The sequence below is a fragment of the Lepus europaeus genome, chromosome 18 (assembly GCF_033115175.1).
Source record: "Lepus europaeus isolate LE1 chromosome 18, mLepTim1.pri, whole genome shotgun sequence".
NCBI classification, from domain to species: Eukaryota; Metazoa; Chordata; class Mammalia; order Lagomorpha; family Leporidae; genus Lepus; species Lepus europaeus.
This window is the reverse complement of record NC_084844.1, coordinates 43654231-43678655: the sequence shown is the minus strand read 5'-3', so window position 1 is coordinate 43678655 and position 24425 is coordinate 43654231. Positions and strand designations below refer to the sequence as shown.

Sequence of the window (24425 nt, the reverse complement as noted above, 5' to 3'; positions counted from 1 at the left end):
CTTGTCGCAGGCCCCAAGGTTAGCTGCGGGCAAAGTCCAGAAAGTTGACACAGGCACCGGGGCCCAGGTTGAGAACTACGTCCCAGGCCCGCACGGGTGTGAGGACCTAAGCACAAACCTCCCAAGCCTCAGGAAAAAGCAGCCACTCACCCATCCATCCTGGTCCCCCCGGCCCGCTCTTTCCTGTCAAGGCTGAGGCGATTCGTTACTAAGGGAGACCTGACAACTTTCCTGACGGGGTGTGAGGGCGGTCCACTGGAAGCAGGAAGGATGGAGTTCCCGACTCTCCAGCTACCTGTCCAGTCCTCTCTGACGTGAGGACACAACCCCCGCCTCCGACCTGGCCCGCGTCCAGTCCTCAAGCCGGCGTCTGAGGTAGAGTTGTTCAGGAGACGGCGCACCGCTCGCGGGCGGGGCCAGCCCGAGGGGGCGTGGCTAAAGCGAGGCTCCACCCGTCGCGCGCCGCCGGGCTCCAGCCTCGAGCGACGCACCGGCCTGACGCACTGCGTCTCCACAGCCAATCGGGAAGCGCAGAGTCGGTTCAAATAAAGACGGCGGGTGGACATGGGGTTCGCGAATCTTTCGGGCAGGTGATCGATCTGCGTTTTGTGTTAAAGATGTGGAGGGTGAAGAAACTGAACCTCGGTCTGTCGCCTTCGCCTCAGCCGGTGAGCGGGAGAGTCTGGAGGAGAGAGCGCTGGGCCGGGGTACTGGGGCGAGGGGACCAGCAGTGCCGAGGTTCCCGGGAAACTGGGTCGAGCTGGGGGCGGGGGGCCCGAGGAGCCTTTTTGTTCGCCCTGTGGCTACGGCTCGATAGGAGTGGGAGCCTTACTCTTCTTTTTGACTCAAGGGCTTCTCCGGAAGGGAGGAGGGCCGGGCTGGCAGAACCCAGGCTTCCTCACACTCGCTGTCTTCTCACTTTCCTTCTCAGGGGAAACCAGCTATGAGGACTCCGCTCCGAGAGCTTATGCTGCAGCCCAGTCCCCTCAGCAACTCTGGAAAAGTGTCGCCTGCGTGCTCCTCGCTGACCCCATCGCTGTGCAAGCTGGGGCTGCAGGTGAGATTCGCCTGGACAGCTTCTCGCCTGGGCTGTTTGCCCAGGCCGAGAGCTCAGAGGAGCAGAGGGCCGGGGCTGGAACGTAATTAATAACGATAATGAAGTCTTCTACCTCAGTGACTTCCATTTACAGCTATTCAGGCCAACTGAGAGGTGCCCTCGGGTAGTTAAAAGGAAATCCACCGAGAACCTGAATCTCCATTTAGCTGGTAGCTGGGAGTTTTTATTACCTCCTTTCCCATTCGACCTTTATCAGACTGTTGGGATATACTAGCACCCTGATTGGTGGTCTCCCTCTAACATGGCTTAGGTATGAAGAGGTCTATTTGCTACAAGAATGAGCTATCTCCTTCCACTCCAGGAGGTGGCCAAGTCTCTTGGAATCAAATTACACCACTGGAAGATAGGGTGATTGGACTCCCTAGCTTATCCCTTGCAGAACTGCCCTCAGTGAGTTGTACTTTTGTCAAAGATCTTGAAAGATGTAGCCATGTACAAACTGCTCTTCATTTGTTGTAAAAACTTGCCAAGGAAGCCAAATGACCCTTCTAGAAGGTTCCTAAAAGAAATATTTTTGATTTATTACCTGGGAAAATTATCTTCCTAAAGAAATTGCTATCCTTTTTGTAATGAGAACTGTGACTTTGCCATATTTTTCCTCTTGCTCTGGCTTCCAGAAAGCTTAGGGTCAAATTTGATGATTAGTGACAGTTACTTTTTTTTTTTTTTTTAAAGATTTATTTATTTGGAGGCCAGCACTGTGGCATAGGTTAAGCATCCACCTGCAGCACCAATATCCCATGTGGATGCCAGTTAAAGACCTGGCTGCTTCATTTCCGATCCAGCTCCCTGCTAATGGCTTGGGAAAGCAGCGGAAGATGGCCCAAGTGCTTGGGCTCCTGCATCTACGTAGGAGACCCGTAAGACGCTTCTGGCTCCTGGCTTTGGATCAGTCCAGCTCTGGCCATTATGACCATTTGGGGAGTAAACCAGCAGAAGAAAGGCCTCTCTCTCTCTTTCTCCCTCTCTCTATCTGTAACTCTGCCTCTCAGACAGAACTTGGGGGTAGGGGGAAGAGAGAGAGAGCGAGCAAGCAAGTGACCTTCCCTCTGCTAGTTCACTCTCTAAATGGCTGCAACAACTGGGACTGGGCCAGACTGAAGCCAGGAATTCCAACCTGGTCTCCCACATGGGTGTCAGGGGCCCAAGTAATTGGGCCTGGTGCACTAGCATGGAACTGGATCAGATATGGAGCAGCCAAGACTCAAACTGGCACTCCAGTGTGGGTTGCCAGCATCACAAGCAGTGGCTTAACCTGCACCACAGTGCCAGTTCCTTTCCATTTTCATATGCTGACTCAGATCTTTCTTTACCTTAGAGAAATTTTATTCTAATATTTGTTTTAAATTTTTAAAAATATTTATTTATTTGAAAAGCAGCATTAACAGAGAGAGAGAGAGAGAGAGAGAGAGAGAGATCGATCTTCCATCCACTGGTTCACTCCTCAAATGGCCTCAATGGCTAGAGCTGGCCCTATCAGAAGCCAGGAGCCGGGAGCATCTCCTGGGTATCCTACGTATGTGCAGGGGACCAAGTTCTTAGGCCATCTTCTGCTGCTTTCCCAGGTACATTAGCAGGGAGCTGGATTGGAAGTGGAGCTGCTGGGACTCAAACCAGTGTCCATATGACATGCTGGCACTGTAGACAGCAGCTTTACCCTCTATACCACAGCACTGGCCCCTTAAATTCATTTTTATTTAAATTTTTAAATGTATTTATGTGAAAGGCAGAGATAGTGACAGAGATCTACCAACCACTGGTTTACTCTCAAATGCCTGCATCTGCTATGGGTGAGCCAGGATGAACCCAGGAGCGCAGAATCTAGGTCTTCCACATGGGTGGCAGGGACCTAAGTACTGACTCCCAGGCTGCACATTGGCAGGGAGCTGTAATCAGAAGCAAAAATCAGTATTCAAACCCAAGCACTCTGAGGTGGGATTCAGGCATCTCAAGTGGCATTTTAACACCTACACCCTAATATTTGTTAATCAGTACCTCATCTGTATTATGTTCTCTTTTCTCCTGGAATTTCTTTTATTCAAATGTTAGGTTTCCTGGGTTTATCTTCCATTTTTCCTAGCTTTTCCCTCAGATTTATGTTTTCTTTGTACTTTTATCTTTCCTTTTTTCCATCTTTTATTTATTTATTATTTATTTATTTATTGACAGGCAGAGTGGACAGTGAGAGAGAGAGATGGAGAGACAAATCTTCCTTTGCCGTTGGTTCACCCTCCAATGGCTGCCACGGCCAGTGCACTGTGGCTGGCGCTCCGTGCTGATCCGAAGGCAGGAGCCAGGTGCTTCTCCTGGTCTCCCATGCGGGTGCAGGGCCCAAGCACTTGGGCCATCCTCCACTGCACTCCTGGGCCATAGCAGAGAGCTGGCCTGGAAGAGGGGCAACCGGGACAGAATCTGGCACCCCGACTGGGACTAGAACCCGGTATGCCAGCGCCGCTAGGTGGAGGATTAGCCTATTGAGCCGTGGCGCCGCCGTTTAAGGCTTATTTATTTATTTGAAAGAGTTACAGAGAGGCAGAGGCAGAGAGAGAAAGAGAAGTCTTCCATCCACTGGTTCACTCCCCAAATGGCTGCAATGGCCGAAGCTGGGCCAATCTGAAGCCAGGAGCCAGGAGCTTCTTCTGGTTCTCCCATGTGGGTGGCAGAGGCCCAAGCACTTGGACCGTCTTCTGCTTTCCCAGGCTATAGCAGAGAGTTGGATTGGAAGTAGAGCAGCTAGGTCGTGAACTGGCGCAATTTTGGGATGTTGGCATTGCAGGTGGTAGCTTTACCCACTATGCTACAGTGCCAACCCCTTTATCTTTGCTATAAGATGTTTCTTCCACATAATTATCCAGGCCAGTAGTTCTAGTCTTTGAAATTTTTCTCTTCCAATTCATTTTTTTAAAAAGATTTATTTATTTATTTGAAAGGCTGAGTTACACAGATAGAGAAGAAGAGGCAGAAAGAGAGGAGGGGGTAGGTCTTCCATCTGATGGCTCACTCCCCAATTGGCCACAACGGCTGGAGCTGTGCCGACCCGAAGCCAGGAGCCAGGAGCTTCTTCTGGGTCTCCTACGTGGGTTCAGGGGCCCAAGAATTTGGGCCATCTTCTGCTTTCCCAGGCCACAGCAGAGAGATGGATCAGAAGTGGAGCAGCTGGTGCACGAACTGGCACCCATATGGGATGCCGGCACTACAGGCGGCAGCTTTATCTGCTATGCCACAGCGTCAGCCCCTTTCCAATTCATTTTACTGAGATTTTTTTCTTTGAGGTTATCTATTATTTCTGTAAAGTTTGCTTTGTATATGTTAAATTTGAATATTCTTTAAAAATTTATTTATTTGGGCCAGCGCTGTGGCTCAACAGGCTAATCCTCCACCTTGCGGCGCCGGCACACCAGGTTCTAGTCTTGGTTGGAGCGCTGGATTCTATCCCGGTTGCCCCTCTTCCAGGCCAGCTCTCTGCTATGGCCCGGGAAGGCAGTGGAGGATGGCCCAAGTGCTTGGGCCCTGCACCCGCATGGGAGACCAGGAGAAGCACCTGGCTCCTGGCTTCGGATCAGTGAGATGCGCCAGCCGCAGAAGCCATTGGAGGGTGAACCAACGGCAAAAAGGAAGACCTTTCTCTCTGTCTCTCTCTCTCTCACTATCCACTCTGCCTGTCCAAAAAAAAAAAAAAGTAATAAAAAAATTTATTTATTTGAAAGCCAGAGGTACAGAGAGAAAGGGAGAAAGAGAGAGAGAGAGAGATTTTTCATCCACTGGTTCACTACCCAAATGGCTGTAACAGCTGGGCTGGCTTAAGCCAAAGCCAGAAGCCAGAAGCCAGAAGCCAGAAACTTAATTTGACTCTCCCACATGAGTGGCAGGGGCCCAAATACTTGGGCCATCTTCCACTGCTTTCTCAGGCACATTAGCAGGGAGCTGGGTCAGAAGTGGAGCCGCTGGGATTTAAATCAGTTCTCAGAGGGATGCCAGTATTACAGATAGAGGCTTTACTTGCTGTCCCCCAAACACCAGTCTTTGGATCTTCTTAATTACTCACTTGTTTTTTTGGTCAGTGTTCACGTTATCATCTATCTCTTTCAGCAGCACTGTTTTGTTAGGGTCTATATTTTCTCATTACTTTAGGGTTTATCCTTTCTCTGGCTATTATATCCATTTAATGTCATTCATACTTTTCTTTTGTTATTCATTGGGTCTCAGGTCCAGCAATCCTGCAAGAGGTGGAAGGCACAGTTGTTTTTATACCTGGAACCAGAAGTAGGGAGGTTATCAGTCTCTTGTCACAGCACCAGGAAGAAGTTTCTCTGCTACAAAAGGTAGAGCTGTTTAAATCCCAAGGTTCAAGTGAGTTCAAAACATATGTTCAGGTCACCCTCAGCTCTTGTGGGTCAAGAGGCTAGGCTGGGACTGGTGCTGTGGCACAGCAGGTTAAAGCCCTAGCCTGCAGTACCAGCATCCCATATGGGTGCCTGTTTGTGTCCTGGTTGCTCCACTTCCGATCCAGCTCCCTGCTATGGCCTGGGAATGCAACGGAGGATGGCCCAAGTCCTTGGGCCCCTACACCCATGTGGGAGACCCAGAATAAGCTCCTGGCTCTTGGCTTTGGATGTGCTCAGGTCTGGCCATTGCAGCCACATGGGAAGTGAAACAGCAGATGGAAGACCTCTCTGTCTCTGTCTCTCTGTGTAACTCTGTCTTTCAAATAAATAAATATATAAATATTTAAAAAATAGAGAGAGAGGGGCTGGCGCTTTGGCACAGCAGGTTAAAGCTCCAGCCTGCAGCGTGGGCATCCCATCTGAGCGGTGGTTCGAGTCCTGGCTGCTCCTCTTCCAATCCAACTCTCTGCTGTGGCCTGGAAAAGCAGTAGAAGATGGCCCAACTCCTTGAGCCCCTGCACCCACATGGGAGACCTGGAGGAAACTCCTGCCTCCTGGCTTCGGATCAGCTTAGCTCTGGCTGTTGTGGTCATTTGGGGAGTGAACCAGCAGAATGAAAGACCTCTTTCTCTCTCTCTCTCTCTCTCTGCCTCTCCTTCTCTCTCTGTGTAATACTTTCAAATAAATAAAACAATTCTTAAAAAAAAAAAAAAATAGAGAGAGACTAGGTCAACTGGCACAGGTTGATGTTGCCTTTTCTCTCTAAGGTCTTTGTGCTTTCTAACCCCAGTTCCCAAATTCTCATCTGTTCCAAAAGGAAGAAAATCTGTAACAGACTTTGAGCCTTCACTCACACCCCATCGACCTTTCTCTCTGTTTCTCTGGATATGAGTTGGAGTTAGGTACAGGAATGAGTAGGGTCACGTTCAAGCTGCATCTCCCTGTGACATGGATAGATATCCTCAGCCTGTTTTTACTATAGCTTAGTTCACTTGGAAGGACCCAAAGTGGCTTACCTACTTATCTTTCCCTACTGTTGAATCTCTGTAGTGAGCAGCAAAGCTGATTTTTTTACTTAAGCAGAGGTAATGACAATTCTCCTTTTTTGAGTTTTGATATTAGGAACTGAATTGACTGCTTTGGCCAAATACTTTTATTTACTTTGGCAGGCAGACGGCAACAATTTCTCTCCACTGGATTTTGTCAATGCCAGGAGGACAGACTCCCCTTCAGAACAATTCAGCCATTCCTCACAGTGGCTAGATGCTTGTCAGTATAAATTAGATGAACAGCTGCAAACCAATTCTATTCCCAAAACTCCTGAGGAAACAGTAGACTCAATGGACATCAGTGTGGTTAAGACCATGGTCTTTGTACCTTCTCCACCGGGGCAGCAGCAAGACATCACACTTGAGGCCCATTCAGATGCTGTGACAGAGACAAACGATATGTCTCTAGATGAGCCTGTGAGGCCAGAAGATGTGGTGAGAAAGAAGGTGGCACCTTCCGTGGAAGACAGCTTTTTGGAAGTTGTTGCTGTTGTGCCTGAGAAACTGGCATGTCAGGATGCTGCAGCCTGTCTGGAGAATCTACCAGATCCCTGTTCTGAGCAACAACTACACTGCTCCAAGGAAGCTCTGAGGGTCAGGATGCCTGAGGACTTGGTACCTTCTGAAAGAAATGCCTTCTTGCCTTCTTCCAGCCTCTGCCTTTTCCCTTCAACTGCCTTGGAAACAGATTTCCCTGTTGATCAGGTCGACTCAGGGGAGGAAACTACAGCTCATAGAGCTAGAGGGGAAAGAGAGATGAGCTTTCCCACACTCCCTGATGTGATTAAACTGGAAGATGAAGCATTTGTCTCAAATGTGGAGAATGTTCCATCCACGAGCCTGACACCAAATCCAGTAGAAATGGAATCCCAAGGAGCATCAGGCCCAGCAGAAGATGCTGGTAGGATTCTTGGCTCTGATTCAGAGTCTTGGATGTCTCCATTGGCCTGGTTAGAAAAAGATATAAATACCTCAGTCATGCTGGAAAATCTCCGCCAAAGCTTATCCCTTCCCTCTGTGCTTCCGGATGCTGGGCTTGGCACTACTCCTTTCTCTACCTGTTCCGTGGGGACTTGGTTTACTCCCCCAGCACCACAGGAAAAGAATACAGACAAATCCCAGGCAGAAGCAGTGGGTACTGAGGATAGTGCTTCTGAGACACAGCATCTCCCCTGGGGGTAAGTGCCCTATATCCTTGTGAGCTCCATTGCCCTGGACCTGCTACTCCCATCCTTCCCCTCCCTTTTTTCCCTTATGTTCTCTTCCTGTTGCAGCCGTCCTCCAGATCTGACTACCTTGTCTCGACATGACCTAGAAGATAACCTGCTGAGCTCCCTTGTCCTTCTGAAGGTTCTCTCCCATCAGCTACAGGCCTGGAAGAGCCAGCTGGCTGTCCCCCGCCTAGAAGCCCAGGACAGTAGTACACAGACAGACACCTCTCCAAATGGGGTAAGAATGTTCTTCTCAAAGCTTGGAGGTTCCTACTGGGCCCTGTCTTTCAGAATTTAGTCTGATAACCTGCCAGAGAACAAAATCATAGGTTCTTCAGAATGTGTGTGAAAGCTGGAAAATCTTTAAAGCTGTGAATACTCACCATACCCCTATTCCAAGGGGATACTGACATTGTGGCATAGCAGGTTAGGCTACCACTGGCAACACTGGCATCCTATGTCAGAATGGCAGTTTGAATTCAGGCTGCTATACTTCCCATCCAGTTCCTTGCTAATGCGCCTGGGAAAGCAGTGGAAGATGGCCCAAGTACCTGGGTCCCTGCCACCCACACTGAAAACCTGGATGGAATTCCAGGCTCCCGGCTTCAGCCTGGCCCAGCCTTGACCACTGTAACCATTTGGGGAGTGAACCAGCAGATGAAAGATAACTCTCTTTGTCTTTCCCTCTCTCTCTCACTTTGCCTTTCAATAAATAAAATAAATATTTGGGAAAATAAAATAAAAAAGACTTTCCAAGGGAGCATAAGCAAGGAAAACTTAAATTTTAAAAAATATTTATTTTGGATGTTAGAGTTACAGAGAGGGGGGAGATACAGATCTTCCATCTGCTGCCTCACTCCCCAGCTGGCTGCAATGGCCAGCCCTGGGCCAGGCCAAAGCCAGGAGCCAGGAGCTTCTTCTGGGTCTCCTTTGTGGATGGCAGGGGCCCAGGTACTTGGGTCACCATCTGCTGCTTTCCCTGGCCACTAGCAGGGAGCTGAACTAAAGCAGCCAGGGCAAGAATCAGTGCCCATGTGGGATGCTAGCATTGCCGACAGCAGTGTTACCTGCTACACCACAGTGCTGGCCCCAAACAGAGATAATTTTTAAAGGAATTAGTTTTGGGGATGGTGTTGTGCAGAGGATTAGGCTGCCATTTGCAATGCCAGCATCCCATGTTGGGGTACCAGTTTGAATTCTGGCTGCTATCTTCTAATCCAACTCCCTGCTGGTGCAACTGGAAGAGCAGTAGAGGATGGCCTAAGTGCTTGGGCCCCACCCATGTGGAAGACTCAGATGGGGTTCCAGGCTGCTGGCTTCAGCCTGGCTCAGCCCTAACTGTTGTGGCCATTTGGGGGGTGAACCAACAGATAGAGGATTTCGGCCGGCGCCGTGGCTCAACAGGCTAATCCTCCGCCTTGCGACGCCGGCACACCGGGTTCTAGTCCCGGTCAGGGCACCGATCCTGTCCCGGTTGCCCCTCTTCCAGGCCAGCTCTCTGCTGTGGCCAGGGAGTGCAGTGGAGGATGGCCCAAGTGCTTGGGCCCTGCACCCCACGGGAGACCAGGAGAAGCACCTGGCTCCTGCCATCGGAACAGCGCGGTGCGCCGGCCGCAGCGCGCCTACTGCGGCGGCCATTGGAGGGTGAACCAACGGCAAAAGGAAGACCTTTCTCTCTGTCTCTGTCTCACTGTCCACTCTGCCTGTCAAAAAAAAAAAAAAAAAAAAAAAAACAGATAGAGGATTTCTCTCTATGTGTCTCCCCTCTCCATTACTCTGCTTTAGAGAGAGAGAGAGAAAAGGAATTGCTAGAACTTCATCTTCCAAATGTACTCTTTACTAATTTTTGCCTTTCCTGCTTCCTTCTTCTCGCTTGTCCTTGCCCACTGTGCTAAAAAAAGAGCATACTTATACCCAATCCTAAATCTTTTTTTTTTTCTTCAGATTTATTTATTTGAAAGGCAGAGTTACAGAAAGAGAGGGAGATCTTCTATCCACTGGTTTATTCCCCAAGAGGCCATAACTGCAGGATTGGGCTAGCTGAAGCCAGGAACTCCATCCAGTCTCCTACATGGGTGGCAGGGCCCTAGCACTCAAGCCATCTTCTGTTGCTTTCCCAGATTCATTATCAGGGAGCTGAATCAGAAGTAGAGCACCTGGGTTCTTGGACCCCTGCACCTGTGTGGGAGACCTGGCAGAAGCTCCTAGCTCCTGGCTTCAGAGTGGCCCAGCTCTAGCCATTGCAGCCATTTGGGGAATAAACCGACAGATGGAAGATCTCTCTCTTTCTCTCTCTCTCTCTCTTTCTTTCCCTCTACCCCTCCCTCCCTCTGCGTCTCTGTAACTCCAACGCATTAGGCATATATATTCAGAGGCAATCCTAGAATTGAGTTACATGTCCTTCTTCCATTCCTACAAATTCTCATTATTTATGTGAAGAAAGATTTCTCAGAGCTTACATTAGAATGAAAAATAGTCATGAATTATTGCTGAAGACTTAATACCTTTTGAAAGTAACGACTTCTTGCCTTCTTCCATGTTCTGACTTTTCTGTTCCGCTACCTCGGAAGCAGATTTCCCTGTTGATCATGTAACAATTTTAGCAATACACAGATACGTGATCTAATAAGGGAGGGAAGCTCGATCCATTTCAATAATGGCTGAAATTTTAGGTAAAATTTTACTGGATATATTTATGATTTTATTTGAAAGTATATTATTACAATGATGAAAATATTTATGCATCCAAAAGAAAGTTTTTTCATTTAAAGTCTTCTGGAGAAAGGATTTTAAAAGAAAATTTTATTTTAAACTTAGGTGAGCTTTTATATATATATATATATATATATATATATATATATATATATGTGTGTGTGTGTGTGTGTATATATATATATATATATATTTGAAAGGTAGAGTGATACAAAAACAGGGAAGGTCAAAAAGACATCTTCCATCTGCTGGTTTACTTCCCAAATGTCCACAACAGCCAGGATTAGGCCAGGCTGAAGCCAGGAGAGAAGAACTCCATCCAGGTCTCCCACGTGGATTGTAGGAATCTAAGAACTTAGGCTATCACCTGCTGCCTCCCAGGAGTATTTGCACAAAGCTGGATCAGAAGTGCCAAGTAGCCAGTACTTAAACAAAGCACTCTGATACAGATGCAGGCTCCCAGCTTAACCCATACAAACTGCTAGGCCACAATACCCACCCCAAAACATGGATGAACTTTTATTGTTATTGTAGATATTTTAGTTAATAACAGACTTTAAAGTACAAAAATATATTAATTAGGATGAAATTCTGTAATTAGGAATAAAAATATAGATTGAAACCGAAAAAGAAATCTTATAAAGTTTCTATTAAAGAAGAGCTTTTTCTTATATTTTAAAAGCTATCAAGTAGATAAATAGCTATGAAATCATTATGGTATATGTAGTATTTGCACTATTGGATATATTTAAGAATGATTTAATTATATTTCAAATTATCAGTATTTATAATATTTGGAAATTACAGCCATTGCAGCAGTTTAAACTTAAGAATACTTAGTCTTCAAATTTATTATAGAAGAAATGAGAGAAAAACAGTTCAAAGACCACTGTTCCAAAGGACTGTAGCTGTGATAACACAGGCCTAGGGAGGAAGGGAGGTGTGCCAGGAAAGAACTGAGAGCCTTACTAGTGGCAGTTGAGATAATAGGTGGCTGCTACTGAGCTGAGATGATCCCCAGTGGTCAAAATCCTCCTTTGGATTGAAATATCCTCAAAGTAATGACTTGAGGATGCCAAAAATCCTGGAAACTACAGGCTCCTCATTCTTCCAGCTGCTCAATTTCTCTCCTGTGTTTTCTTATCTTTGTATCCTTTCTTCTTGTCTTTGACCTTATTTCCTGTCTGTGAATCTTCCTTGTATCCCGTTCCCTTGATGCTTGCCAGGTCCCTTTAAAGGCCACTGAAGCAGAACCAGAGGGGAAATGACATCACCTTCAGCCATTCCCCATCACCAGGCCATGTCCTTGCCGCCTGGCTGCCTCCTTCATGCTAATCTCATCACCTGCCTGACTGCCCAGCTCTGAGCAGTATGTGTGTCCTATCCAGGGCTCACAAGGGACTCCGTGCCTTACTGCACGATGCAGAACTAATGATAACTGCTTTTCTGGGGAAGGGAGTGATGAACTCCCTGAGACCTGAGGATGATGTGACTCTGCCTCCTTAAATCCAGACAGCACAGCATCATGACTCAGCACTGCTGCTCCATCAGTGGCCTGTTTCCCAGATGGTGGCTGCTTTCAGCAGTAATGAAGACTCCCGCTTCCTCTTAGAAATTTAATGTTCCAAGGACTCTGCTGCCTTTGAGATCATACTTATCTACTCTGTCTTGGATGCTAAGATTTTTATCTGCTGCATGATAGTCAAAAGTTAAAGAAAGTAGACATGTATAGTAAATCCTTAAGAAAGTTAGCACTGAGGCCAGCACTGCAGGTTAAAGCCCCAGCCTGCAGCGCCAGCATCCCATGTGGGTGGCAGTTCAGGTCCTGGCTGCTCTTCATCTGATCCAGCTCCCTGCTGATGTACCTGTGAAAGCAGCAGAGGATGGCCCGGGTCTTTGGGTCCCTGCACCCCTGTAGGGGTCCTGGAAGAAGCTCCTGCTCTGGCTGTTGCAGCCATTTGGGGAGTGAACCGGTGATTGAAGACCCCTCTCTCTGTAACTCTGTCTTTCAAATGAATAAAATAGATCTTAAAAAAAAAAAAAAAAAAAGCATTACTGGTAATCAGAGGTACAAATTGAAACAATGAAATGTCATTTTCTTCTGACAAAATCAGACAGAATATAATGCTGGTACACACTGTTCTTTCTTCAGTAGAGTATACACCGGATCGTCCTTTTTTGAAGGTATTTAAAGAGGATCCTTTAAACAGTTCAAACTTTATGGCCCACTATAGGCTGAAGCCAGGAGCCAGCAACTTCATTAGGGGTCTCCCACATGGGTGGCAGGGGCCTAAGTATTTGGACTGTCATCTGCTGTCTTCCCAGGCTCATTAGCAGGAAGCTGGATGTGAAGTGGAGATTCAAACCAGCATTCCAATATGTGATGGTGCCATCACAAGTGGGGCCTTAATCCACTGTGCCGCAATGCCAGCCCTGTTGTAATTTTTCTTAAGCCTTAACGTATTTTATCACATTTAAGACATTCTGAATATTAATATACATCCCATTTCAGAGGTGTTAAAATGTTCAATGATATTCATCTTAGAATTTATTACAGATGGCAATTTTTTTTTTTTAAGATTTATTTATTTATTTGAAAGTCAGAGTTACAGAGAGAGAGTGAGAAACAGAGATCTTTAATCTACTGGTTCACTCCCCAAAGGACTGCAATGGCCAACAGGGGGCCAGGCCGAGGTCAGGAGCCAGCAGCTTCATCAGGGTCTCCCCCATGGGTGCAGGGGCCAAGTACTTGTGCTGTCCTTCACTGCTTTTCCTAGGCTGTGAGCAGAGAGCTGGATTGGAAGTGGAGCAACCAGGACACAAACTGACGCCCAAATGGGATGCTGGCGTCGCAAACACTGGCTTTCATCACTATGCTGCAACAACTGCCCTTATTTCTAAATCATCATAATCACTGGGGGTGGCTGCTGTATTATTGGTTAAGAATCACTGCTCTGGGACCAGTGTTGTGGCATAGCAGGTAAAGCTGCTGCCTGTGATGCTTGCATCCCATGTGGGCACTGGTTTGAGACCCAGCTGCTCCACTTTCCATCCAGGCCCTTGCTGATGTACCTGGGAAAGCAATGGAAGATGGTCGAAATGTTTGGACCACTGCACTTACATGGGTGATTTGGAAGAAACACCTGACTCTTGGCTTCAGCCTGGCCCAGCCCTGGCCATTGTGGCCATTTGGGGAGTGAACCAGCAGATGGAAGATTCTCTTTCTCTCTCTCTTTCTCTGTGTAACTCTTTGAAATCAAATAAATAAATCTTTTTTAAAAAAATCACTGCTCTAGCTGGTGCCGCCGTAGCTCAATAGGCTAATCCTCCGCCTGCGGCGCCGGCACACCAGGTTCTAGTCCCGGTCAGGGCGCCGGATTCTGTCCTGGTTGCTCCTCTTCCAGTCCAGCTCTCTGCTGTGGCCAGGGAATGCAGTGGAGGATGGCCCAAGTGCTTGGGCCCTGCACCCGCATGGGAGACCAGGATAAGCACCTGGCTCCTGGCTTCGGATCAGCATGGTGCGCCAGCCGTAGCGCACTGGCCGCAGTGGCCACTGGGGGTGAACCAACGGCAAAGGAAGACCTTTCTCTCTGTCTCTCTCTCTCACTGTCCACTCTGCCTGTTTAAAAAAAAAAATTACTGCTCTAGGTATTGAAATTATTAATGATTTCTCTTTCCGTTTTTATTCATGTTTGTATTTTCCAAAATTTTGTAATAAACATATACTAGTTTTTTACGTATGTAAGAAGGAATTTTTTTTTTTTAACTTAGGTCTTGATTTGTCTTTCTGACTTGACTTCATCTAGCCATGAAACTCACACTTCATTTTAGCAGGAAAGGCTCCTGTAACTCACTGGGTGGGGAGGGGACTGAGGTACCTGTGGTGTATGCTGCTGTCTCAAAAGGAACAACTGTGTTTCTCTACTAGATGACTAGGGAACCTCAATATCTTCAAGAGAGCCAAGAGATTGGACAAGCTTTGCAGCAGGCCAGGAATGTCATGGTAAGCGTTGATTGACCTTGTAGCATTGCTGGGTCTCCCATAAAGATCAAAAATGGAGATCTGGAGCATGGGCTATGGTGTAGCAGGCTAAGCTGCTTCTTGGGATGCCAGTGTCCTGTATTAGAGTGCCTGGGATTGAACCCCATCTCTACTTCCCAGCCTTCCTGCTGATGCCCTTGAAAAGCAGGAAGTAATGGCCCAGGTACTTGGGTTCCTGCCACCCATGTGGGAGACCTAGATGGAGTTCTGGGCTTCTGAGTTCCTGGCTTTGGCCTAGCCTAGCCCCAGGTTTTGCAGGCATTTGAGGACTGAACCAGTAGATGGAAGATCTGTCTGCCTCTCTCCACTCCTGTGCCCCCAACCCTGTCACTTTGCCTTTCAAATAAATAAAATTTAAAAAATAAAAAAAGAATGGAGAATATGGCATGGGCATTTGGCCTAGCAGTTAAGATGCATGGTCTAGATATCCATGTCCCATGTTAGAATGCCTGGGTTCAGTACCTGCCTATGGATCCTAACTATAGTTTCCTGCTATTACAGACCCTGGGAAGCAGTGGTGTGGCTTGAATAATTAGATTCCTACCATTGACATGGGAGATCTGGATAGCATTCCTGGTTCCTGGCCCTAGCCCCAACCCTAGCCCAATTCTGGCCATTGTAGGCATTTGGGGAGTGAACCAGTGGATTGATCTATCTGCCTGCCTTTCAAATAAATAAATAAAAATTTAAAAAGGGTAGGGAATCCTGCTTGGTTAATAGATGGTGATACACAACTGTGGGGATGAAGAGAGGCTTCTAAACCTTGGTGAATGATATCTCCTTATTGGAAACTTGGAATTGGGGCCAGTGCCTCTCTTCCCTAATGTGCCCTTCTTCCTTCTTAGTGACTGTACTTGCTGTAGCCTAACCATCTTCCCCTCTACAGCAATCATGGATGCTAGTTTCTAAAGAGCTGACATCCTTGCTTCACCTATCCCTGCTGCACTTAGAGGAAGATAAAATTACTGTGCGTCAGGAGGTAAGCAGCATGGAGGTAGAGGCATTGGTGGGATTGAAAGCCAAGAAAAGGAAGCAGACAAAGCACCTGATTCTTACTTTGTAGTCTCGACATGCAGAAACACTGGTCTCCTGCTGTTTTGATATGTTGAAGAAATTGAAGGCAAAGCTCCAGAGCCTCAATGCAGAAAAAGAAGAGGCAAAGCACAGAGAGGAAATGGCCCTCAGAGGCAAGGATGCGGTAAGGTGCCAGGTGCTTGTCCCTGGACTCGGAGGGCTCTACCTCACATTTCTGTAGGAATGCACTGGAGACACAGACGGGTGGCCTACGAAGTGCCTGTCCTGGGGAATAGACTGAACTAATGGGGTGCTGGATGGCTAGGGCTTTTTGTGCTGTTTCCCTCTGCTGCCCATTATGTCCTTTCAACCTCTTTCCTAAAACAGGCAGAAGCAGTGCTGGAGGCTTTCTGTGCACATTCCAGCCAACGCATCAGCCAGCTGGAACAGAACTTGACCTCCATGCAGGAATTCAGAGACGTCCTGAAGCAGACCCAGACCCAACTGGTAACTGAAAGGCATTTTCTTTCCTGGGGTTCCTGCTGGTGCACTTGTATGTTGCTGCCCCCTTCATACGCAAGCCTTCCCTTGTAGGTAGAGCTTCAGAAAGAGCAGGAAGGGCTGACCCAGCACACAGTGAGTCTGACTTCTACCTTGCAACAGGACTGGCTATCCATGCAACTGGATGTGAGTATTTGGGGCTATCATAACCACTCACTTACTCATAAGGCAGCCCTGTTAGGAGCCTTGTTTCAAGTGTGTTCAACTGACTTGCCTGCTTCCTCTGGTAGTACACGACATGGACAGCTTTGCTGAGTCGGTCTCAACAGCTCACGGAGAAACTCACAGCCAAGAGCCGGCAGGCTCTCCAGGAGCATAATACTGCAATTAAGGATAAGCAGCAGGTACAGACCAGGAGTGGAGACTTCTTAGGACTGCTTTCCTCCTTTGCCGAAGGCCTTTCTGTTGTGTGATATCATTAGCCTCTTACTCTGGACCTGTCTGCTTCTTCACCCTGGGAGTTTGGAGACCAGCCAAGTCCTTTAGCTGTAAGATGATGGCCTTGAGCCTAGTTGTTTCCTTTGCTCTTCAGCACCTTCCTCGCTTCAGCAGTTTTTCTCCTGTCTACGTCTTCCTAAGGATGAGCTCTATTTTCTGTAGTGTTGCTCTCTGGGATCAAGATAACTTCCTGTCTTGTCCAGAAAGAGAAGCTGGTCTAGATCCTGGGATTCTTGATTCAGGAGAAACTATAGGGGGGAACTATCTTTTCTTCCCAGGTTTCCAGGGAGCTGGAACAAGTCTCTGCTCATTTAGAGCACTGCAAAGGCCAAATAGAACAACTGGAGTTAGAAAACGGTCGCCTAGCAACAGGTATGTATGTGTGCATGCATGTGCATGCAAGCAGTTGAGCTGTGCTAAGGGTAGGAGTGTGGCAAAAGAGCAAGGAATTGTGGGTAGTTTCTGACCTGGAAACTGCATTGGTGTCATTAGGATACTTTTGGTCTAGATCTCCGAGCTCAGCTGCAGATTCTGGCCAGCGTGGACAGCCAGCTAAAAGAGCTGCAGAGTCAGCATGCCCATTGTGCTCAGGACCTGGCTACAAAGGATGAGTTGCTCTGCCAGGTTACCCAGAGCAAGGAGGAGCAGGCTGCTCAGTGAGTTCCCATCAGGTTATTGTGCAGTAGGCATCTAGCATATAGGACCACACGGGATCTAACATAAGGTCTCTGGCAGATGGCAAAAGGAAGAGGCAGCACTAAAACACATGCAGGCAGAACTGCAGCAGCAACAGGCTGTTCTGGCCAAGGAGGTGCAGGACCTGAAGGAGACCCTGGAGGTAAGTAATATGGCCTGGGACAAGGGGACAAGGGAGCTGGTCAAATTCTAAGAGTGCAACTTGCCTGATGGTATTCAAGTGAGGTTTGAGACTGGGAATCCTAAGTTCTCCATTTGGAATCTACTCCCCTCCCCCAATACCCTTCTTGCTCCTTTCCTTTCCTTCTCCTGTTTTTCCAGTTTGCAGACCAAGAGAATCAGGTTGCTCACTTAGAGCTGGGCCAGGTTGAGTGTCAGTTGAAAGCCACGCTGGAAGTGCTCCGGGAGCGCAGTCTGCAGTGTGAGAACCTCAAGGACACCGTGGAGAACCTAAAGTAAGGTCTTCACCTTTTTGTGCTTTCCCGCCAGTGCCTATTTTTCACAGGATCACTTCTAAAGAAGGCAAAGTCTCCAAGAAGAGAATAGGACACTGTCAAACTTCTTGTTTCTCTCTTTGAATGCAACTCTGTGAGGGTTTAGGAGAGGTGATTGGCCATCCTCCATGTTCTTTGTTTCAGGGCTGACCTGGCTAACACCATAGCAGCGAATCAGGAACAAGACCTGGAGAAGACACGCCAGTATTCGCGAGAGCTAGGGTTGCTTACTGAACAGCTGCAGAGGCTGACCCTCTTCCTACAGACAAAGCTAAAGGAGAAGGTGGTTCTTTTTCTTCCTTCCAGTTGTATCTGTTGTATAATATGGTCTTCTTGAAACACTGTTCTCGTTCCACCTCTGTAATGTACAGGGACTTTTGGTTATCTAAATGACCTTCAACCTGTTGCTCAAACTTTTTGTCATCTGTTTCCCAGCTCCCTATTATGAACCCTTACTTCAGCAAGACTGCCTAGACTCTGTGCTCCTGGGCTAGGGCTAGGGCTAGGGTTAGGGTTCACACTCACACTGGAAATACTCTTTCCTTTCCTGTTAAAATCTGCATTAGTTCACGTTCTTTGTAATGTTCCCAAATCAACAAAGACTCAGTGATTTCTTCTGCCATATTTGTCACAAACTTACTCTCTTTTTTTTTTTTTTTTTATTTTTTATTTTTGACAGGCAGAGTGGACAGTGAGAGAGAGACAGAGAGAAAGGTCTTCCTTTTTGCCGTTGGTTCACCCTCCAATGGCTGCCGCGGTAGCGCGCTGCGGCCGGCGCACCGCGCTGTTCCGATGGCAGGAGCCAGGTGCTTCTCCTGGTCTCCCATGGGGTGCAGAGCCCAAACACTTGGGCCATCCTCCACTGCACTCCCTGGCCACAGCAGAGAGCTGGCCTGGAAGGGGGGCAACCGGGACAGGATCGGTGCCCCGACCGGGACTAGAACCCGGTGTGCCGGCGCCGCAAGGCGGAGGATTAGCCTGTTGAGCCACGGCGCCGGCCAAACTTACTCTCTTTTTACACTTGTATTAATTCTCCTTGGATGTCTGGTCTCTAACTAGACTACGTTTAAAGAAAGCAGAAATTTAACCTCACTTCTCTGCTTCCCAGCAGTGTACACTAAACAGTAAATGATTACTTGTAGTCTTGAAGAATAGAGTTAGATTACCCAACAGGTAAAGGTACATACAAGATCTTTTTTTTCAAAAGATGTATTTATTTATTTGAAAGTCAGAGTTACACAGAGAAGAGAGGCAGAGAGAAAGAGAGAGAGAGAGAGAGAGAGAGAGAGAGAGAGAGAGAGATCTTCCATTCACTGGTTCACTCCCCAGTTGGCCATAACAGCCGGCCGAAGCCAGGAGCCAGGAGCTTCTTCCTGGTCTCCCAAGCAAGTGCAAAGGCCCAAGGACTTGGGCTATCCTCTACTGCTTTCCCAGGCCATAGCACAGAGCTGGATTGAAAGTGGAGCAGCTGGGACTCAAACTGGCACCCATATGGGATGCTGGTGCCTCAGACCGAGCTGTTAACCCGCTGCGCCACAGCACCAGCCCCAAGGTACAAACAAGATCTTGAAACCTAGATCTGACCTTGTTTCCCAAGTGTGTGCTGCTGAGCACAGGATATGTCAAAGAATCTGCAGTCTAGCAGGGAACACAAGACAGATGTAAAGTTGTCACTTTGACTTAAGATCATAGTAGAGGTCTGTAGAGACCACAGAGAAAGGAGGCTCAGTTCTACTTTTTCTTTTCTTAAGATGTATTTATTTATTTGAAAGTCAGAGTTAAAGAGAGAGATCTTACATCCGCTGGTTCACTCCCCAAATGGCCCCAACGGCCAGGGCTGGACCAAGCCAGGAGTGGGAGCTTCTTCTGAATCTCCCACATGCAGGGGCACATGCACTTGAACAATCTTCTGCTGCTTTCCCAGGTGCATTAGCAGGGAGCTGGATTGGAAGTGGAGCAACCAGGACTTGAACTGAAACCCATATGGGATGCCGGCATTGCAGGCACCACAACATCGTCCCCTCAGTTCTACTTTTGAGAGTTAGGATTCTTCTCAAAACATGTGATCTTGGGCAGTCTTGAGGTTTAGAAGTTTTTAGGGCAGAAGTCAGCATATAGGAATACCCACCAGGCAGAGAGAATAGTACTTGAAGGTCAAAGAGAGAACCATATATGGAAGTTTCATATGACTACCAGTAAGAATCATGAGAAAGCCATATACACATAGTATAATATGTGTACTTTTTTGTGTTTACCTTGTGACAAGACATGGGCTTGCTTGGTGCTGGGACTACAGGATAAACAAGGCAAGTCCCCCACTCATATGGAATGTGGCCAAAATTTAGGGAATGGAAAGTAGTTCTTTCTGATTGTAGTGCAGGAGTTGCATGGGGCAAGGCAGAGGACAAGACTATAGAAGTAGCAGGAGGCCAGATTTTGAAAGCTTGAACTATAACTATAGAGGGGATAGACTGAATGGACTCAATAGCTATTTAGGATGTGGAAATAATTGATGTAAAAGGTAGGATCCTTAGACTGCCAGAAACATGGTAATGCTCTTCTCTAGAACTGGGGATGGCAAATTTTTCCTAAAAGGGCCATATAATTAGTATTTTCAGCTTTGTGGGCCATATGTTATCCGTCTCAACTTCTCAACTCTACCTTTGTAAAGAGCAGTCACAGACAATATGTAAATGATGAGTGGGTTCCAATAAAACTTCACTTACAAGAGCAGTTGGCAGGCCGCATTTGACCTCAGGCTGTAATTTACTGCCTTCCAAACTTCATTCCTCCATTCCCACTCTAGAATAGTAAATACAGGAGTAAGACAGTTTTTGATGTGGTGGAACAGGGAAAATGGTGAACTCAGCTTTATACATACTAAGTTTCCAGTGGACTGTGGAACATTCCAGTTGATTTTTCACAGGCCATTAGCCTTTGTTTCTGGAGAATGGGAAAAAATCCAGTTGAGAAAAAGAGATTGAAGAGTCATTCATGTGGAAGTGGAAGTCTGAGGGGGGTTTTTGTGGTGCTCCTGAAGCGATGCCACCCAGGGAATGGATAAGACTAAAAAGAGGGCCAAGGGCTGAACCCACGAGAGTCCAACAGTTAAGGAAGTATCTGTGGATAGAGAGAAGAAATAGCCAAGAGTATGAGGTCCTCTTATGAGGAGTGACAGGTACCAGATGCCAAGAAAAGGAAATTTCTGAAACGACATGGTTATTAGTATCAAATAAGTCAGTTGCAACAAGAACTGAGTGTGTATTGCATTTGAAAGTAAATATCATCAGTGAACCAAATGATGAGTTTTGGCGGAATGGTGGGTCAGATGCCCAAGTGTAGTAAACTGTGGTGTTGATAGATGGTGAGAATTATAGGCAAGAAGTGTAGGATTTTATTCCTGTTTATTTTTTCAAAGTAAAGGGAAAGAGAAAAGGTAATAGCTAAAGGGAGACTTAATGTAAGATAAAAGTTTTTTGTTATGTTTTAAAAATATTGTTTTAGGGGCTGGCACTGTGGCATAGCAGGTTAAGTTGCTACCCGCAGCACCGGCCACAGGTTCATATCCCAGTTGCTCCTCTTGCGATCCAGCTCCCTACTAATATACTTTGGAAGGCAGCAGAAGATGGCTTGAGTACTTGCACCCCTGCACCCATGTGGGAGACCCAGAAGAAGCTCCTGGCTCCAGGCTTCCGTTCGGCCCAGTTCTGACTGTTGAACGTGGCCATTTGTAGAGTGAACCAGAGGATAGATCTCTCTCTTTCTGTCTCTCCCTCTCTCTTGCTAACTCTGCTTTTCAAATAAATAAATAAATCTTAAACAATAAAATCATTATTTTAGTAGGAGAAATGTATAAGAAAATAAACATGTTGGGGGAAAGGTACTGTTAATGGGGGAGAAGAAGATAGAGAAGTTAGGCACTACTTGGAACAGTATTCTAGAAGAGATGACTGAGAGCTTGTGGGAGCTCACCCTGATGAGCAGCTGACATTATTTTATTATTACTTTTTAAAGATTTATTTTATTTATTTGAAAGGCAGAGTTAGAGAAAGAAAGGGGATAGATCTTTCATCTGTTGGTACACTCCCCAAATGGTCACAATGGCTGCAGCTGGGGCTGGGCCATGCCAAAGCCAGAAGCTTCTTTCAGGTCTCCTACATGGGTGGCAAGGGCCCAGACCCTTGGACCATCTTCTGCTGCTTTCCCAGGCACATTAGCAGGGAGCTGGATTGGAAATGGAATAGCTAGGACGTGAACAAGCACCCATATAGGATGCCGTTGTCACAAGTGGCAGTTTAATCCAGTGTACCACAACATCGCTCTCTGATTTTTTCTTTTTTCTAATTTGCTCTTAGGCTGAACCAGAGACTCCTCTGCTGAGCACAGCCCATGATCCCATGCCCAGTGACAGCACCTTCTCAGGCAACATCGTGACAGCAGTGACAGATGAAGGTTAAAGCCCTTGGGATGTGGGGGTGGGAAAGTGGTGACCCTGCTCCTTCCTGCCTTTCCCTGGGCTCCACTATGGCAGGCCCCTGAGTGGGTAACCAGAGGAGCCCTCTCTCATGCTTGGTTTTTGTTTCAGAGCCAGAATCAGCTCCTGTGCCCTTGCTTGGAAGTGAAAAGAGTGCTTTTACCCGAGTAGTGTCAGTGGTTTCTCTTCAGTCTGCAGGTTAGGATGGGCTCCAGGGATTCTGCCTCATTTCTAGAAAATCTGGTGGTGATGAGTAAAAACAAAAGCAGTGAAAAGTAATTTGCTCTAAAAACCTCAATTCTACTTGGGCTCATTTTATTTCTGCCTTTTGGGATCTAATGTTCTAGACGTTCAAATCCTGTGGGTTTGAACATGGATGAGTTGTGGAGGTGAAGAGTCTACTCTTCTTCCTTCCAGGGCTGAAGGGCTCTACCCCTATGTAGGACTTTGTCTTTCAGAGACCCCCAGCATGGAGACAAGCCTGGCAGAAATGAGTACTATGATTCTCAAGCTTCAGAGCCTGTGTTCCCAAGTGCAAGAGTCAAAAGAAGAAGCCATCAGCACTCTGCAGCAAAAAATGTGAGTGGGATGGAGTCTGGTGAGGGGGACAGTGACACAGCCCCTATTGCTGGACTAACTGGACCCTTGTACATGAGAAGACAAGAGTGATGTTGAATTCTTCCCTCCCCTAGTTGCGATCTGCAGGCTAGGCTGCAGGCCGAGGAAGAACAGCATCAGGAAGCCCAGAAGGCAAAGGAAGCAGACATAGAGAGGCTGAACCAGGCCCTGTGCTTGCGCTACAAGGTAAAGGAGGGGCCTAGAAGTGGGGCGATGAAGAACTGGAGCAGCTCTACTGGCCCATTGGGAACCATTGTCTCTCCAGGAATCTGGGTGGTGGGGATTTTCCAACCACTGCCCTAGTTTTGCCCTTCCAGGGTCAGATATTTCACAAATTTGGGAATCAGCTACAGGCTGACCTGTCTTCCCAGTCAGGAACCCTAGCAGAACTCTCCCAGCACCGAAATGTGCCTAGCCTGACTTGGCCCTGGAGGAAGAGTTGGAGTGATAGCATCTGGCCCCACCTGGGTAGAGCATGAGTCAGTCACTCTGTCTATCTCCTGGAAAAGGCTGCAAAGAAACCAGCTCTCCCTCTGTGCTTTCTCACTTCTTTTCCCTCACAGAATGAAAAGGAGCTCGAGGAAGTGATACGGAAGCAGAACGAGAAGATCCTAGAGCAGATCGACAAGAGTGGCGAGCTCATAGTATGTTCATCACAATGCCCGGGCTTCTGCCTCTGCGTCACTGGTAGCCAGGATCCCAAACATGAGAATCATATATCTTAGTCTACCTTGGTGTCAGGTGGGATGAGAGGGGTAGAGGGGACCTTTGCAGGATACTGGATACCTCTTCATTTCTTGCCTTCCAGAGTCTTAAAGAAGAGGTGACCCAGCTCACCCGCTCCCTTCGGCGTGCAGAGACAGAAACGAAGGTGCTCCAGGAGACCCTGGAAGGCCAGCTGGACCCTAACTGTCAGCCCATGGCCTCTAACTGGATCCAGGAGAAAGTGTGGCTCTCTCAGGAGGTGACGCAGAGGAGCTGGGCAGCTGGTGGGGAGCTCAGTTGGGTAGAGGAGGTGGGCAGTGGTGAGCCCCTGTTAATCTGTACATATTCATAGGTGGACAAGCTGAGAGTGATGTTCCTGGAGATGAAAAACGAGAAGGCAAAACTCGTAGTCAAGTTCCAGGGCCATGTAAGAATTTCCGTGCTGTTTAAGGTCATTTCCTACCAGCAAGTGCCTTGCATGTGTTCTTTTAAGCACACATGGAACCTATTTGTTTTCTAGAGAAACATCCTAGAAGAGAACCTTCGGCGCTCTGACAAGGAGCTAAAGAAATTAGATGACATCGTCCAGCATATATATGAGGTAGAGTGTTGCGGGAGTTGGTAGGACCTTAGTCCTGGTACAGGGCCTGGCCCTGGGAAGTACTGATGTGGGCCTGACCGCCCTTTCCTCTTCCCTTCCAGACTCTGTTGTCCATCCCAGAAGTAGTGAAGGGTTGCAAGGAACTACAAGGATTGCTGGACTTTCTGAGCTAAGAAACTGAGTGCTGGAATGCATCACACTCCTTTTTGCCTACAGTACCCTTTACCCCTCTACCAGGACCAATTGGCCTAGAGCCGACTATGTGTAATACTATTTAAATAAAGTGTATTTAATGTACTTCTTCAAGA

The 24425-nt window shown here is 47.4% G+C and overlaps 1 protein-coding gene across 2 annotated transcripts; it reads left to right on the top strand.

Moving 5' to 3' along the window:
- The first annotated feature begins 487 nt into the window (after positions 1-487).
- On the top strand, positions 488-24425 carry SPAG5 (sperm associated antigen 5). 2 transcript variants are annotated; one of them, XM_062216582.1, is made up of 24 exons: positions 488-668; positions 932-1057; positions 6672-7729; positions 7826-8000; positions 14403-14477; positions 15403-15495; positions 15580-15714; positions 15918-16037; positions 16125-16217; positions 16322-16435; positions 16808-16901; positions 17038-17185; positions 17265-17367; positions 17547-17680; positions 17864-18002; positions 22075-22171; positions 22305-22391; positions 22652-22772; positions 22886-22997; positions 23375-23455; positions 23620-23775; positions 23869-23943; positions 24037-24117; positions 24219-24425. In XM_062216582.1, exons 1-24 carry the CDS (start codon positions 618-620, stop codon positions 24288-24290), a joined length of 3540 nt encoding a protein of 1179 aa, XP_062072566.1. In that variant the 5' UTR covers positions 488-617; the 3' UTR covers positions 24291-24425. The 2 variants fall into 2 exon arrangements, with proteins under 2 accessions (XP_062072566.1, XP_062072565.1); XM_062216581.1 differs by having other exon boundaries at positions 22637-22772.